Source organism: Indicator indicator, chromosome 14, assembly GCF_027791375.1.
Source record: "Indicator indicator isolate 239-I01 chromosome 14, UM_Iind_1.1, whole genome shotgun sequence".
NCBI lineage: Eukaryota > Metazoa > Chordata > Aves > Piciformes > Indicatoridae > Indicator > Indicator indicator.
In genome coordinates, this window is record NC_072023.1 from 9,705,431 (window position 1) to 9,723,610 (window position 18,180).

The 18,180-nt window shown below is 41.6% G+C and overlaps 1 protein-coding gene across 1 annotated transcript in view; it reads left to right on the forward strand.

Moving 5' to 3' along the window:
• Positions 1 to 18,180, forward strand: part of RBFOX2 (RNA binding fox-1 homolog 2) — a 168,004-nt gene that overhangs the window by 123,250 nt on the left and 26,574 nt on the right. The window contains exons 4-5 of the mRNA XM_054386856.1: positions 1,220 to 1,366; positions 13,398 to 13,451. Coding sequence (XP_054242831.1) covers positions 1,220 to 1,366; positions 13,398 to 13,451 — 201 coding nt within the window. The remainder of the gene's footprint in view (positions 1 to 1,219; positions 1,367 to 13,397; positions 13,452 to 18,180) is intronic.

Here is an 18,180-nt window from a genome sequence, read left to right on the forward strand (position 1 = left end):
ATAAAGAAATGAAATGACACTTAAATGCATCACACAGGTGGCCAAAGCATGTCTCCTAGGAGCCTGAGACAAGCAGCAGGAGAGTGCTTTTTGATGAATACTTTGGTCTGTCAGTGCTTGCATTGGAAAGGGACAGAGCAATAAACCTGATCAAATTGTAGTCTGCTTTACTCTGTAGGTTGGAGGTTTCGAGGTCACTTTTCCAACTAAAGTGTGAAAGGTGCTATTTTCTCACCGAGCCATTTTGCAAAGGGGTCTTATCTTTATATTTAGTCCTGTGCTCAAATTTTACCACTTTTTGGTCCAAGCCCAACATAGGTGGCTAAGGGGTCTCTTCCTTTTATCTCCTGTGCCCATCATACCTGTGGGGGCAATAGGTCTTTCCTCTGCTGCACTGGACTCCCTGTTCCTCTGCCTTCTCACTGTACTTTCTCTGTGCACAAACACCCCTGGCCCACCCTTTGACCTGGTTTAGCTCTACCAGTCAGTAGCTGGGAATTCTGAGGATAAGCATTCCCTTGTTTTAGCTGTGAAACCGATAGCAGAAAGTAGCACTTGGAGTTTTAATAAATTCTGCAGTGGCAATGACTATTTCCTGTCCCCGGGCTGACTTCTAAGTGTATGAAAAAAGTTAATCAGAGACATCCATAAGCTGTTTGTGTATGGATTTTACCATTTAATTAGGGATCTTCTTTTGGGGGTAATGCTTCTCTGAAGGGAACGTGACAGTGCAGATGCCGTTTTGCCTGGGGATGCATTTCTGGTATTGGCCCAGTGAAGAGCTGCCACTTCAGCTATGGGATTTTGATGATTGCATGAACATCCTGCCACATGAGATTAGAGTGGTGGCACTACCTCCCAGCTTCAGGATGTGAAAGATCCGCCTCTTCATTAGAGCTTTCATATGGTGGCAGCTGAAGGGAGGAAGAACAGGGGAAAAGAGAAGCAATTTAAGAAAACCAAAGGCAAATCTGCTAAACTAAAAGATGATCTGAGGGGAGGGAAGCTAAGATCTCATTACTTCTTTCCTCATGGAAAGGGAGGGGAAGAACAGCAGATCAATCGTTCAGCATTACTGGCTTTGTCAAAGTAACGGTCGAGTGCCGAGGTGCTAGCAGTTACCAATTGTAGTACTAATACCTAAAAATATAGACAAAGCGCGTGAAAGTAATTTGTGTGGTTTCAGTTTATGCACATGTTTTTGTCTTTCTGATTTCAGCAGACAGAAGGAGGTGCACAGACAGATGGACAGCAATCACAGACACAGAGCAGTGAGAATACCGAGAGCAAATCCACTCCAAAACGACTCCATGTGTCTAACATTCCCTTCCGCTTTCGAGATCCTGACCTTCGGCAGATGTTTGGGGTAAGTTCCAGCACCTCTTAAGGAGTGGCAGATTCTCCTTCTGCACGGGTGGGACGCATAGTGCTAGGGTGTTCATGTGAAGGAGAAAAACCCTTTTCCCTCCATCAATACAGTGTAAAATATTTGCAGGACTAGGACTATTGGTAGCGTTTACCTCAGCTGATAAATCCACAGGAAAGCTATAACTGCATTGTTCGTATCCAGATGATGTGTAACCTAACACTGGGCTTGGAAAAAACCCAACTCAAAACTTCACCTTTTCTCTCAGTAAAGACTAGCATTAAACATTGACTTAATATATCCCTTGCAAAGCACTGTTTTCAAGTTGCTTGGAAACTTGTTGAAATGTTTGTCTTTCTTCATGATCTGCTTCTGTGATGAAAAATTGCTGCAAGGAATTGACCAACTAGCTATTCCATGTGGAAAAGCTAGTGCAAGTCAGATGGTATTTTATGTTATGTATGATACACATTCTATTTCTTTTGGCCAAATAATTTGTCTTCCCTAATCTTTGTATGCTATTCATCATTCTCAATTTAGAAGCTCATTGAGGAAAAAGTTGTTCACATGAGTATAGGTGGACACAGAGATGTTGGACACGGAGATAAATGAGTTAGATGTTTCATGACCTAACCTGCAGGTGAGGCTGGCTATATATCATCGCCCTCAGGAATCCTTGACTTGTTGATATGATGGTAACATCCTTGATTGATTGGCACATTTTAAGGTCTTCAGAAATAGTTCTTATTATATAAACTTAACGAACTTTAAATGTTGCTGCATGTTTAAGATGCAGTGCAGAGTACTCAAGTCACAAAAGATTAAAGCAATACTTCCTTTAACCGTCTTAGGCCTTGTGCGTATACCTTGGTTCTAACTGCATAGCCAGAGAATTATTTTGGTTGGTAAAGACCTCTAAGATCATTGAGTCCAACCATCAACTTGACACCGCCATGGCCATTAAACCGTGTCCAAAAGTGCTGTATCCACGTGTTTCTTGAACACTTCCAGGGATGGTGACTCTACCACCTCCCTGGGCAACCTATTCCAAAGCCTGACCACTCCTTCCATGAAGAACTTTTGCCTAATATCTGACCTAGACCTCCCCTGCCACAATTTCAGGTCATTTCCTCTTGTCCTATCACCTGATACTAGGGAGGAGAGACTGTAGCCCTCTGCTCTTCCAAAATATTTCCATGTTTCTGTGTCAGTTTTTGCATCTCTTGACCTTTTGTGTTGTTTAGGTTTCTTTTTGCTGTTGCAGGGATGCTGGTAGGCAGTTCCATCACAGCCAATTCTTGGGCCACCTGCTACAATACGTGCCGTATTTAGCACGTCCTGTGCTACTGCTGCTTCCCTCTCCTGGGAGCTGCATCAACTTGCATAAACCATTCAACTTGTTGCTGCCCATTCCCTTGGGACCAGTGCTTGGCTTGACAACTGGCCTCTTTCACGCTCATCCACCTTGGTGCTGTTCCTCCCCCTTGTGTGTGGGACATGATGAGATTGAAATGTTAGGAACACCCCTGTCCTGATAGCTCTTACCCTTCCTTTGCAGTTTGGGAGACCGAGACAATTTGAATGAACTACTGTCCTCAAAGAAAATGCAGCCTAAACCATTGCATTACGGTTTCTTATCTTTGTTTTTGGCCCATGTGGTGCCACTTACTGTACATAGAAAGGGTGGGGAAATGTGCTGTATGAGTTGATTTCTGGTGTTCCTCAAATTATTTGTTGTTTCTTCAGTTTTACTCTAAACATCATCTCAAGTTCCAGAACAGTGATGTGATTTTAACTGGTGTAAATGGTATATTCCCTATAGAACCTTTTGCTAGTTCCCCTCACCCTGTGTTTGCTGAGAGATGTGCCTACCAGAGCAGCGTTCCATCTATTGTGGCACAAAACCCCCATGTACCATTTTCCTGTAACAGAGAACTTTACTACTTTGCCATGGAAATAATCAATGGCTCTTGCATCTCTCTCTTTCTCTCCATGCTGCTCCTGTCAGCATGCTCAGAGCCTCAAGCAGGAGAGCATTTCTCTCTGAATGCTTCTTGCTCCTGTTTCTTTTTCAGGATCAGGATGCTTTCCCTTGGGTGACTTACTGAAACCAACCCTTTGTCCTAGAGGGGACTCATGGCTGTCTGAGTCTTCAGCTGAGGCTAGCCTGTAACCCCCATCTTCTCCCTCTCCCTTCTGTGTGTCAGGTCACATTTCCTCAATGTCATATCTGAGAGACTCAAAATCCTTGCCTGGAGTGATTTTCCCAAGCTACTGTACAAAGAAAGGAATTGGGTAGACAGCAAAGCCATAGAGGAAGAAATAAATGTGATGGGAAGGAGGGAGTAAAGAAGTCCCCTGAGGATGAAGCAGCATGCGAGAGGTCAGCCCAATCCTGGGGCACAAAGCATTAGCTAATGCTTTTGTCCAGACTCCAGCAGAGGTGGACTTCAGACATGTTGTCCTGTGTGTAATTAAATGGAAGTTACATAATGCTTTCAAAACCCTCACCATTTGTGAGGGTGGCAGACATAAGGATTTCCTGATGAATTCAAGTTACTCAAGTTTCAAATCATCTCTCACTTACTGCATGTTTCTAACAGGTCCCTGAGATATCCAAGGAATGGAACAAACACTTCCTTATGTATGTGCTTCTTATAGGGAGGCAAATAAAATAGGCTGCTTAAAACAGGTAATATTTACCTGACATTTCATGATGCCAATAAAAAGACCTCTAGAAAGCTTCTAGGAGGTATAGGTCATTTTTTAATGCACACAGTTCTGCACCCACTGTGGAATAAATCAATAGCTGACCTTGCTCTAGCAGATAAAGAAGAGTTAATAGCTGACCTGAAATCCCGTGGTTGCCTAGGTACCAGTGATAGTTATTTGTCTGTATTTGCTTTGTGCAAACAGAATATGGCATCAGGCAGTAATGTAAGGAGCTTTAGAAGTCTCTGCTGCTTAGAGTTTAAACAATTGGCAGGATAACTACTCAGGGAGGTACCTTTAAAAGGGAAGTGTTAATGGAAGCTATGAAGTATTCAACAAAATCATACTCATAGCCAAAAAGGCATGATTCCAGAGTCACTGAAACTGTGTTAATAAAACAGGAAGCATTCTGCACATTAGGCAGGGAGGAAGTAAGTGGCAGTGAATGTAATTGCAAACTTAAGCAGGTGAGAAAGGAAATGTGCTAATCATGGAGGTATCAGTGATTTGCGTTCACAGGAGAAGGCATCCATTTTTTACATGCAAAAAGGAAAGATCTTGGTGTAGGCACGATATAAAATTAGGAAACAGTTGTGTGTTTTGGGGAAAGAAAAACCAGAACACCACAAAACACACAAATAACAAACAAAAACCAAAGAGAAAAACCAGCAGAAGACCCAAACTTGCTGTATTTATGATTTAAGAAGAGTTATTTGTACTATGTACTATTTGTATATAATTGATAACAAAAGAGGATGAAATGGTGCCCACAACTATTGAAAACCCAACAGATCTAGGTAAGGTGTGTTCGAAGTTAACAGCCAAAGCAGGGAGCTTTTCTGTTCATTAATGCTAATTTTTAGCCACTTCTTGTACATTGAGAGTTGCAAAAGGCTGGAATGCTCTGCACTGGGATACAATATTGAAGTGTATTGCAGCCCATAGAGCTGCTAACTATGCATCCATATGTTGATCCAAGATAAAAATAATTGTGGAAAGTTTTAAAAGATGTGAAGAAATGGTTTACTATCTATTCAGCATGACTTTTTGTAAGGTAATACACATCTCTGCAGACAAATACTGTCTTGCCTAGTTTGATGAGGTTGTGTGAAGCATCACTGATGTAGTTGAAGAGTGCTTAACTAGTTGAATTCATCCAAGTGATCAATGATGATTTTTAAGAAAAAGAATACTTAACCTCAGATCAACACAAGACATGCCAAGAATTTCAAATCTCTTTTGTGATAGATAATAAAAAGGTACTGGGGAGACAGCAGTGATCAAGACTGCTTCTAGTGTAAGTTTCCACAGGGTTCTGTTTCCTTTGCAGTCCTGTTCAGTATCTGTATCAACCCATGGAGACAGTACTATTAAAACCTTGGCAGTAAAGGCTCGAGGTTAAAAAGCTATTTGTGGAGGAGGAAGAAGAAAGATAATCTTACTGCTAGAGAACTACTTGAAATGCCTGGTTAGCTGACAATAAATCAAACAAAATGTGTTTGATACACCTCAGTGCAGAGTGCTGAGTATGTAGGAGCTAGGCTGTGCTTGTGGGGTGGAAAGCTTTCTCTGGAAAACACTGATTTGGGAGAGTCCTAGTGATTGTTGAAGATAGTTGCTTCAACAATGCTAAGAGGTAGAAAGAGGGATGTAATCTTGCTCGTGTTCAAAGCTGAAAGGACTGCATCATTTTTGTGGTTCTGAGATCAGTTATGGATGAAAAATGTAATCTAGGGCTGAGTGGCTTTTTGTGTAGGGTGTTGGGTACATGATTTACTTGGCTTACTAAGGAGAGGTTGGGAGATGACAAGTCTGTTCTGTACAGGTGCTTATGCATGGATGATATCTATTAATAGGGGGTCTAGGTCTTGTTTACAGTCATAATAAGATTTTTCCAGTTGGAAGCTGAGATTTAACACAATTAACCTTGAAATAAGATAATAATTCTTAGTAATTTAGGCTAATTTAAGCAGGGAGTAAAAGAGTTGCAATCAGTGTTAAAAATAAGTCAACTCTTTTCAAAATCTTGCTATCCTGAGGGACATTCTGGGACTAGTGTGTAGGGACTCTGACATGATGGTGGTAGTTGTCTTAACTGCTGGTAGGCTGGCCCCTTCCTTACTGCATCATACATGCAAAAAAAAACCTCTTGTTTCTCTCAACACATTTTCAGGCCTTTCAGCTTTGCTGTGAGGCTAGTGTCTGTGCCTCATGGCTAATAGCCTCAGACCTTCCCTCTTAGGCTTCAAGAAGCAGTTTTCCTTCCAGTATAAAGTTGGCTGGGATTCTCTGGTCAGTTGTGGACTTGAGAGTCTTCTGAGGTAGATGGAGGCTGGGTTGAACTCCCTGTGAGAGGAAAGTCCATCTGTTCTCAAGCCAAATGATGAATTGCCTCCACAAGAGCAAACAAAGTGGATCATTTTGGTAGTTCGTGTGGGTATCTGAATATAATCCTTCTTAGCTGTTGTGAAAGCAATGGTATGAAGAGTCAGAACTGACCCTTCTCAGAATTTACTGTGGTGAAATACTCTTTACTCAAGAATCTTCAACTATTTTCTGAAAAGGAGGTAGTGTAAGATAAGGATTATATTGATGGCAATTGCAGATGAAGGTGGGATAGCACAGTGGCAGGTGTGAAATCTTTCAGACTCTGACTTCAGATGGAAACACTGACTTTTTTACAACATGCTCACTCCGCAGTTACTGCTCGTAGACTGTTAACTGCTTTTGATGGGGAACATCATCAACCTACTTAATATAAAGGATTGTTGTTTGTGATCAGCTGCAACAGTAATAATGCACAGCTCTTTTATATAAGGATGACCATTGGGTCACATTTAATAGCTTTTTCAAATGATGAAGTTATTAATAACTTGATAGGTGATAGAATGGTAGCTGCTTTTTGGTTTTGAACATCAGTTTTTAAGGAAAGTAATGTCGTTACCCTTTTCTTTCTTTAAGCATAATCCATGTCTTTACTGCAAGGTTCTTGTGGTGTATGTTTGTGGTAGACCACTGCTTTGTATGACCCAAGCAACACAGATATTTTAATAGATATTTTTAGAAGCTCTTGTAGCCTTCAGATCTCAGCCTCTGGGGAAATATTTTGGCACTTTGCACTTCCTAAAATATCTCAGTGGGTGTGATTTCTTATCCAACTTCATTCTGCTGTCAAGAGTTCAAAACACCTCAGTGAGCCTACAGTTTGAGGCTGAAGCAGTAACAAAAATACAGCAGTATCTTGCCAAGTATTTGGTAGAATTTTAAGTCTATATTTACCAGTATATAAATTTAAATGCAAAAGTAGTTTGTGATACACAAATCTTGGCAATGGCAGAAAACTGCTTGTTAGGCATTAAGTAGGTAAATAGCATGATGGACTAAGAAGCTCTGAACCTGCAGGTGTTGATGCCATGAGGCCCGAGGTACAGCAAACAGGAAAGCTGCTAAAAGGCACTCTACTTTGAGTGGATTGGACATCTGAAGGAGTAAATCTTGTCTTCTGAATATTAAGATGTATTATTTTTCATCTCTATAATAGTGATCACTGATCACGTGACAAGTCCTATGTGCCAGTGTTGGAAAACACAAGTCGTGGCACAAGGTGGCCTCTTTGTGATGATTCTTGTTTCCAAGCTCTTCCTGTGATGAGAACGAGCTCCAGCCTTGTCAAAGGGCAGGACTTTGTTGCTGCTGATGTTGGCTAGAGTTAGAAGAGGCACCACTGTTTATCCTGAAGTGTTTTCAGCAGTGTGATTTCTGGGGCTACCTTTTGACTTGTGCACACAGTGCTTGTTTGAACATCCTGCGCAGCTGTACTGGGTACAGGGGTACTTCTGCTGCTGCAGCTGTCAGCATCTATTCTGCTCTCTGTCTTGCTCTGCAAAACCTGTGTGGTGATGTCACATGACATAGAAACTTCTGTGGTGACTGTCTGATGGAAGGCAGCCATGGCTGGATGACACTTCTGTGTAAGATTTGTTTAGTTTTCATGTGAGTTACTGGAAGAGTCTGCAGTGAAAGTGGTCTGAACATCATTTAGGGAACAGTGCTGTGCTGTAGCTGGATTTTGGCAGACGGATTGGACTCAATGATCTCTGGAGGTCCCTTCCAGCCCTTTAATATTCTGTGATTTACTTGCATAAAAGGCATGGATAGAACGACAGGGTGTTTTCTTTTATAATCCAGTTTTATACAAATTCAGTCTACGTGTGTGAGGAGTCATCTCAAACTGAGCTTTGAATGCATGTTGCTTTTGTGAGCATGTGCCCAAGTACCTTTTCTGTGGCAGCAGTACCAGATTATAGTGCAATCACACCAGGGCATGGCTCAAGGCAGGAACACAATGCTGGAAGTGTAGATCTGGAAGCTCGCCTGGTGTTAGGATCTCTGGAACAGTACCCTGTGGTACTGTTCACCCCACATCACTGTTCTATGTGAAAATCTTGTATTTGTGAGTCAGAGGATAACAAATTACTGAGAAACTCTGTTTGCTGTCACTTTGTTTTGCTGGAATGGCTGCAATATGTAAACCTTGTTAGGATTATGTACTCTGTGTGGCTTCCTTTTGAAGTTTGCTTTCTTAGAAAGCATGGGCAGCAGATCAACCCTAATAAGGGATTGTTGGTGCTTTTTACTGCCCCTTCAATTGGTAAATTGTGGTTCTGATTTGGTTTATAAATCCTTCATGCTTCTATCTATCTGACAGCAAAGCACATTGGTATCATTGAGCTGAGAAGAATTTGCTCTAGCAAGGTTGGCCCCACTGTTTCGAAGAGATGTGAGCTGGCTTTAGGTGAGGAAATTAATATACTGAGAGCAATGTATCTCTGACAGACCCCATGCTACCATTACTAAGAACTATGATGAAGCCAGCTGTTCTCAGCTGAAAATATGTCCCCTGGAGCTGGAAACTAGGGTAAGGACTCTGCAGTGTGGGCATACCCTGCATGTGAAATGCTCTTGCTCACGCATTTTAAGCTTAAGGATGTGAAATGGTTCTTTCATAGAAGGCAGGTTTCCTGGCAATTTTGAATTTCAGCCATCTTTGAGAATGGACTGTTTGGCACCTTCCAAGTTTTAACTAGTTCACTGCAGTCCTCTCTAAGGGAATTTTGTAGGGCTGGTGCAAATCCACTTGGCCAGAAAGAGTTCTCTTGTGGGGACACAATTTTGTTGGATGGTGGCTTATGTCACCTTTTGTTCTGTGGTTTCTAGAGAATTTGGTTCATAGTCTTTGCATCTTGAGGGTTAAATGATTTGTCTGGCACGTTTTGGAGCTGATTTTGAAAGCTCTAGACAAGGAGAGGAGACAGGGCCAGCTGGAACAGAGAATACAGGAGGGGCTCTACCAAACTGTCAGCACCTTGGAAGGAAAAAGCTCTCTGGTGCCAGAGCTCTCAAATTTATTATATATAATGGAGTTATGGCCTCTGTTGGAAAAAATCTGCTGCGTTCGTGTCATCTAGGTGGAAAGGAACACGCAGCATGCATATGCCCTTCCTTCCACAATGCCTTCGCATCTGTGGTAAGGTACAACGTGTTCAAGCAAGAACACTGAGTTCTGGTCATAGCTGATGTCTGTTAATATCTTTATGCCTCTTAAAATTGCTATTTCCAACAGCCCCTGCTACCATTGTGGAGGAGATGATTCTCATTTACCTACTTTACACAAAAATAACTAGAAGCTGCTACAAGGTCACTCCAGGAGTGACCTTGGAGGACTAAGAGCAAGGTACTGTGTCATGGCATGACTGGAAGTGAGTGTGTGTGTGTATATATATATAGCCATTATGTGGCACATCCATGAGCATTTCATGGAGAAGCTTTTAGCATGACCTGGCGTGTAAGAGGGGATGCTGGCTTCTGGGTCACATAATGAAGTTTTTAAGCCACAATGGGCAGCGTTTGAGAACTGCAATGCTGCCTTCAGAGGCTGTGAACTCTGCTCAGGAGCGTTTTTTTTTTTTCCCTGCTGCTGTGCAGGGTTGTAAGAAGAAGTTCTTGATAATCATTAAGTGAGTGAACCAAGTCTGTGAGAAAAGGGATTCATGTCTTCAAGGTTAGAGATTAGAGGGCTAGTCTTCATGGGTGACCTAAGCATGCATTTTGTTTTATTTGGCCAGACCCACCATCTGCTGGAAGATACAAACATGCCTGCATTCATGATTTAAAAAAAAATTACTATGGACCATTTGGTGTTGACCCTTGTATTTAGACAGCCTAGCATTTTCTGTACAAAAATTGTGACCTTTTGCTAAGGAGCTCTTAAAACTCCAATTGTTTGCAGTAGACTGTTGACATTTGGTAGGGGAAGCACCATCAGAGAACAAAGTGCCATTTTATGTTCCACGAAATTAGATTCAGCTTTGAAGGAGACATAAACTGTTAAAATGAACTGGTTCTTTTTTGTCCTGCTTTCATTCTGCAAGAAAATCTGGCACACTACCAAAAAAGAGGCGTCTCCAGTGCTGGACCTGCTGTAACCATTGCAGCAGTGTGGAGAAGAGCCATGGTGTTGTGAGCTATCAGAGCATCTGTGGCAACAGCCACAGCAGAGTCTTGAAGAGCCCAGCGTGTGTCCTGCTCTATCACAGCCATGCTGCTTTCACAGAGCAGGAAACCCCTCCTCAGCAAACCACAGTTCAGCAGATATCCCTGTCTCTTCTCTCCCAAGCAGGTTCTTCTTTCCTGCATCTTCAGACACCCACAACTCCTAGGTAGAAAAGACATTTGGGGCAGTTTGCTTGGATGGCTGAAGCCCATTACAGTAGTTGTCAAGAGTGTACTTGATGCAACTACAGCACTTGGTGATCTTTATTCTGTCATCTAGGAAATGACATACCTCCATCTTCTGCAGAGCAGGGAGGCAGCCCTGCTGTCTCTCATGGAGCTAAGTCAGACCACTTGCATTTAGCATTAGTGCCAGCTTTTTGTCAGCCACAAGAAATTAAACACAGGAGACAGGATTCCCTGTTAGTGTGGAAATCCTGTGCAGTGAGCTCAGCTGAGCAGGGCTGGCAGGCAGCACTGGCAGTAATACCCAAGGATCCAGGCCCAGCTGGGTGTGGAGAAAGGGGAAGATGGCACAGCATAATTGTGCACCAGAAGCTGCACAGTTTGTTCTCTCTCAAGATGATTCTAATGAGGTAGAAAATGGTGACTTTTTTTTTTATGGCTTTGAAGATTCTGAAAATAATTCTGCCATTTGCATTTATCAAGAGCTTGAATGTTTCAGTGTGTGTGGCAAGGCTAGGCAGCTGAGCTGATCTGGCAGCTACAGATCCTGTTCTCAAGCAGCTTGTGCTGCTTTTTGCTCCCCTTTGCATCTGAGAGCCCTAATGCTCACCTGATCCTTTGAGCCACTTCAGATCAGTAAATCATCAAAACTATTGCATTTATTCCTTTTGTTGGGCTGTTTTTTTGGAGGCTCAGTGAGTTCTATCAAATTGTGTGAAAACGGAAACTTGGGCTGGCTTTAGGAAGCTAGTGAGACCAGACAAGGAAAGACAAGGGAGCAGGGATAGCCCTTCAGCAGCTGTGGGCTCTTCAGCCCCTGTAAGGTAACAACACTGAAATAGTCTGCCAAGAAAGCAATCATGGCTGGTTCCTTTCATGACAGTGCCCAAGCCATATGCAACAAAGACAACAAAAAGCAATCAACAGCTAATCTCTTTTGTAGACAAGCCCACACCAAGCATGGGTTAGAAATAGAGAATGTATTTTAGCTGTGATGGGCACAACAGTGGTCAAAAGAAGATCTAGTATGGATCAAGCTTAAGCTGTTGAGATGTTGAGGTTTCAAGGAAGATGCATGTTTATGTTAGCATTATTCAAACTTCACATAACGCAGAATGTTCTGAATTCAATTGTTCTTGGGATGAATAGAAGATCAAGTATTGTCTTTAAACAATAGAAAAGGAAAAACAACATCTGTCAGCCAATATTTGTAAAAGAATACATCTCTCTCCTTTTTAAGAATGGAGAATAGAAGCAGACAAACTATAGCTAAGTGTTGGAAGCATTTTATTTGGTTCAAGACAGTTGTGGAATACTTGCTCAAGGGACTTAGTGGTGCTTTATTGCTTTTCATAATCAGCAGCCATCATGGCTCGCTGTTGTGAATGTTCCATGTTTGCAAAACTGGACACTGAGCATTATACCCATTTGACTTTGAACTGAAATGTTAATCAGAAAAAGAAGACAAATACTACATTAAGAGAACCATGGCAAAGTAGAGAGTATCCTAGTGCCTGTAGGCTGTGTTTGTCATCTTTGCTAACTCTGAAATCATCATTTTGTTTCCTGTTGACCCTTCCTTCATTTGCCTACTACTTTTAAATCTTCTCCAATAGTGAGATCAAAACCATGTTGATGGAAGCTTTCATAAGTAATGGTATAGGAAATACACAAAACACAGCATTTTTCTGAGCAGAGAATTCATCTCTAGAATGAGGACTGCCTCATATATATGCTGTTGAAAATGAATCTTAGCCCTGTCTTTCAGATCTCCAGTTTGGAACATTGATTCTTCAAGAGAACAGAGTATTGCAGATCTCTTCTGAAGTGGTGCTTCTTCCTATAGGTTACTGTTTTAAATCTGGCTGCTTCAGTAAAAGTGTTATTCTATGTTTCCAAGGTGAAGGATATGATCCATATAGGGATTCACAGAGTATGCTAAATCTGCTTTCTAGCTTACAGCTCCTGTTTATCATTTTTGCTCTGTACTAAGTAGGGAGATTTTTGGAACTCAAAACAGTGCAGAATATCAGGGCCCTGCCCTGCCCTCCTCAGGTTCTCTTGGCTGAGACAGAGGTCAAAATTCTGTTGTGAAAAACTTCCATAGGTTATTGACAGGTTGGAGTCTTAAGTGACTATCCCCTCCAGAGGAATAGCATCACTTTAAGTTTCTCTTTGCGATAGACGCTTGAGGAAGGAGATGAAATGCTGATTTGCTTTTGAGAAACATCGTTAGGTGTCTGAGGTGAAATCATACAACTGTGTCTTAGATGAAATAGAATGAAGAAAAAAGCTGTTTAGATTAAAAAGGGAGAAGGAAAAGCTGTCTCAACTCCCTAAACCTCTTCTGGAGATTGTTTTTCTTCTTTTAGACTATTGTGAGAAAACCTGGGCTCTATGACCAAGAGGATCTGCATGTCCTAACCCAAGAGAACTAGGTCACATTACTGGGATTTTATGCCTTTGCCTGTATGCTACAAATGGAAATGTTTTTAACTCCACTGTTGTATTAAGCCAGCCTCCAAAAGGTAGGCAAAATGAATTGCCAAAACCAAATCTTTTTCCATTTGTCTCTTTGCAGCAATTCGGAAAAATCCTTGATGTAGAGATAATCTTTAATGAGCGTGGCTCGAAGGTAAGTCTTGTTTCTCTACCCACTTCTCTTGTTTTGATTGCTGAATAAAAAAAGGGCAGTTCATTGTCTAGAGAATACAGTCTGTAGAGTGTACACAGGAATTAGTATGATGGGGGAAGGGAAAAGCTGTTTTAGGGGCTGTCTCCTGTTCCCTCTGACTCCAGATTCTAAACATGGTCATTTCTGGGCAGCATGTACAAATGCTCCTAGATATTCTTGTCTGTAATGTGGGATCAGGTTCCCCAGCTTTTTAATAAACAGGGAGTCAGTCACTTGACCTTTCATCCCAACCTGTTCCCATTGCATCAGCAATGGGTGCCCTGTAGGGAAGGCAGAATAATTTAAAACAGCTTTTTGTGATAGGAGACTGTAAGCATAAAGGCTAACCCACCCATCCCTGCAACCATGTTTTTGTTGCATTAAAATACTTCTGTAGAAAAACTGTTATGTCTCACATATGAAAGGAGTTTGTTTACTCTCATTTGTAGAATTGTGTGGTGCTTCTGAGATACTGACCTTTCATGTTTGAGAGATTCCATGCTTAATTTAAGTATCCTCATTCGATTTGCCTTGCCTCGTGGACCCCTCCCCACTGAATTTGCATCCACACCCCTATTTTCTCCCCACAGATCTATTAAAAGGGAGGTTTTCTTGAGGGTTAATGGTAATTTGTTTCTCTGGAGATGAGATTTCAAACGTTGCACAGAGCAGCTGCAGAGAGATTCAGTGATCTTTGTCCTAATTGGCAATTGGTTCTCATCATGTAACCAGTATCACCACAATGACAAATTTATGTGATTCTCTCTCTGCCCAGGAGGTTCAGCACTGGAATAGGAGGGAGTTTTGCAGGTCAGGAGTGAGGTGCATTGCCAAAGCTCTATGGGGGAAGCTTGCACAGTGCATGTCTATACTCTGCTTGACTTAATCAACGCTAAGATTCCCATTTTCAATTAAAACAAAATTTCCCTCCTTCCCCCACACACGTGTGTGCACATGTGTGCATGCACACGAGATTTTGAAGTTGCAATTCAGCTAAGCAGTTCTGATTTCGAGTCTATGCCTTTTGCTTGGATTTGAGGTTCACAGTCCTAAGGTGACCTCTTTGCTTCAACATATTCCTGGGCATGTTCATGTTCAGAGCCCTCTGCAAATTTCCACCCATGTTGTCCACGATGCCTTCTGAAGTTCTTCAGTCTTTGTATTAGCTGGAAACCAGAAAGCAGTTGATCTGTGTACAAAATAAATTAATCTTAGCCATTTCTCCGTATTTTATTTGTGCATAATACCATATTTTTTTATTTTTGTGGATTTTTTCTCGTTGTTCTGAGGGGTTTGGTTTTAATAAAGACAGTTTGTACAAACAAATGTCTGTATGGCTTAGAAAGTTTTACTTCCCTCTGTGGATGAAAATCTATATGCGTTACCAAAACAATCAGCTGTGCTGAGCTTGTAAATATTTATTCTGCTCTCTGCTGTTCTTTTGATATTTATAGGCCAGAGATATCTGTGAATTAGTCTTGATTTTAGTAATTTCTGTGTGGCTTTGGAACTAGCCTCTGGCCTCTATCAAATCTCTACTTGGTTGGATGTAATTGCAAAGGAAAGCACAAAATAACTGGCCTGGCAAAGTGATGATCTCTACCCTTCATTCCCCACTGCCTGTGCTTTCTAGAGCAGTGTTTTCGTCGCCACATATGAACTTCTCTCTCTCTTTCCCATCCATACAACCCTATAGTAAATACCCACGGCTGCCCTTTCTCTTCGGCAGTGCTAACAATGAAGGCTTTCTGTGAAGACTTGATTTATGACTATGTACCTTCCCATGCAGTTGTTAAAGGCCAAGGCTTCTGGTTTTCAGTTAAAACAAAAATTAGTGCTGAAGAGTTCGTTGACAAATTTTATCCTGAACCCTTAAAAAATACATGAAAAACTAAAAATAAGCCCAAGACTCATTCCAGTCCTTGACCGTGCTGTTTTCCACTGCTTTTCTGTCATCTTGCAGCAAAAAGCAGTTGCAGAGCTCATAGCCTGTATGAGGGATGGGGCAGAATCTGAACAGAATTAGAAAACACCCAAAGAGTAATTTTTTGGTATATTTGCAACCACCTGTACCCAAAATAATTCCTGTTTTTAAAAGAATGCAAGATTATTCCTGCTTAGCGTGAAAATGGGAGGCCCCAGTGTTTGAGTGGGGTGTAGCTGCACGACGCACCTGGTATTCACATAATAATGGAAAAACAACAGTTTGGTGATCTGATGGTGAAGCAAAGGAAATGGATCTTTCTGGAGGCCACTCACTCACTCTTGGGTTCTTCCTCCACCTTAGGAAAGAAAAAAATCTGAATGCATTTTCCTGCCCTGTGGTTTCCATTCTAATCTAATGATATGAAACCTCTCTTTCTTCTTCTCCTCCTACTCTCTCTTGGGAATCCGAAAGCAGATGCTCCTGCTGCCTGCCTTGTGCTGTGTTCTCAATGCTCCTTTCCCTTCCCCGGGTTCCTAAGGGTTGTAGAGTTGTGTATCTGTTTTGTAAATATGTAAAAGGTACAGTGGTAAATCCCAAACTGCCCTGGGTTCACCCCCACCCAGTGTACAATGGGGTTGAGCAGCGCTTTGTCCCTGCCAAGCTATGGCAGGAGATCTCTGCTGGGATCGCTCCAGTACTGATCTGTAGGAGGGGACTGCAGGAAGCATGCAGGTTGCATTCTTCCTTTTGAATCCACCTGAGATGACCAGACAGTTTTCTTTGACAGCCTGGAGGTACTACGTCAAATTGGGTGCATCCTCAGGATCTCTATGTATTTAGGGAATTTGATGGCCAAAGAGTTTGCAGCATTCATCACAGCCACCTCACACCTCAGATTCTTGCATTCGGCTTAGGAAATGTTATTTGTTGACTTCCTGTATCACCTCAGAAAGGAAGCAGTTAATAATTAGTTTTGGTGATTCTCCCCTCACAGCAATGTGAATTCTTGTTTTTTAACCAGATTTTTGCCCAAATTCAATCTGTTTAGCAGGATTATGTGGGCCCTGGTAGACTTCACGCTGGTATTGCTTTGCCACATAGGAGAAAGAAGATACGAGCCTGAAACAGCTCTTGAATTTAATTTTGTTTTATTCTTATTTAATAGAAGGGCATCAGTCTTCCCTTGATGTGTTAGGTTTTTTTGTTTGTTTCCAGGAAACTAGCTGTTTCATTTATCCTGTTTACCATTATGGTTCTAGTTCTGACCCATGTAAGTGCCTTTAAATAGCGTTTTGCTCACAGTTGCAGTTTGCCATGCACTTTGCTGAACCATGAATAAAATGCCTCCAGAGGAAGTCAAGAGAGAGGATTCCTGTTCCTTTTGTTAGTGGAGATGCATCCTCTAGATGCCTATTTTGGCACTGTTGTGCTGAACAGAGCAAGTGGACATATTTGCAGAATTAATGCAGTCTGCCTGTGTAATGAGTACCCTGTGGCATTCATAACGCTGCAGGAGAAGGGAATCCAAACTCTGATCATCAGCTGCATACCATGTGGCATTCCAAGATGTGCCCTCAATGACATTCAGAGTCCAAGAGTGCAGAAGCACACAGCAAAATCTTGGCTGACGAGGGAGCCTTTCTTACTAGTTTTTCAAATGGTAAGAGTTCATATTAGTGCAAATTTCAAGCTTGTGATTTTGGTATAGTCTAAGTTTATGTCCCTCACTGCATTCTGTTTGGGAGATCCAGATCTCCAAATTCTTGTACAGGACTGAAGTGTCTAGAAGCACTTCATATTTAATTAAATTGGTTGTATAGTAGCTGACATCTTCACAAAAAAATTGCACCCATTGATGAGTAAAGTTCTGTAAGTAAACCAGTGCTAGCTAAAAACTTGTGAAGAAAGCTGTGTGGGAACACGTAGGGGTTTTTAATGTTTGCAGTTAACTGTAGGTTAAGATAGGAATATGGATTTAGGTTTTGGTAACTGTACCTGAAAGACTAAGTCTTTTAAATATATGCCTGTCCATTTATTTCTTATTAAAATGGATTAGGTGCTCTGAGTTAAGCAACTCTTGATCTGGACTTAGTTTCCACTCAGTGAACTAGATAAAACCCCTTGTGACATAAAATAAATTAGAGATCTTGTTTTCTTTTTAATTCTATTTTTGTAATTTCTGCTCATATGCCATCAGCTGAGCCCGAAATACAAATAGTCTTGTTGACATAAAGAGGCTTAGTAGCAAATGAAGTACCAGTGACCAGCATCAGTTTCTGAGGTCACAAAATCCCTTTATGATGCCAATAGCCTGAAGGAGGCACAACCTCATCATAGCTCACTGTAGTACAGTTTTGTATTTTCAACTCTCTGATACTAAGCCCAGGAGTTAAATTAGTCCATACACAGTCAAATTAGTCCATACACTGAACTAGTTTAAATAAACCTGAATAATTAAGGCTGAATTTGATGGCTTGATAGTATAAGCTGATTTACTGCTCCTGTGGGAGCGCTTTCCCAGTAGTCCTCATTTCACTGTGTAGGGAGTTGAATCCATGATGCTAAATTAGCAAAAAAACAGATGCAGCAGGGAGAAAGAGAAATGAGCTTGCCTTCTGCCAGTTGAGCTAGTTGAACTCACAGACTACATAAGTAACATGGTTGTTTGAGGGTATGAGGAGAAGCACACAGCCAGGCATGGCATGAGGTTGTAAAGCCCCTGACCTGAGTTGGCTGGAGCTGCTCAAAAGCTCTAAGCTCTCA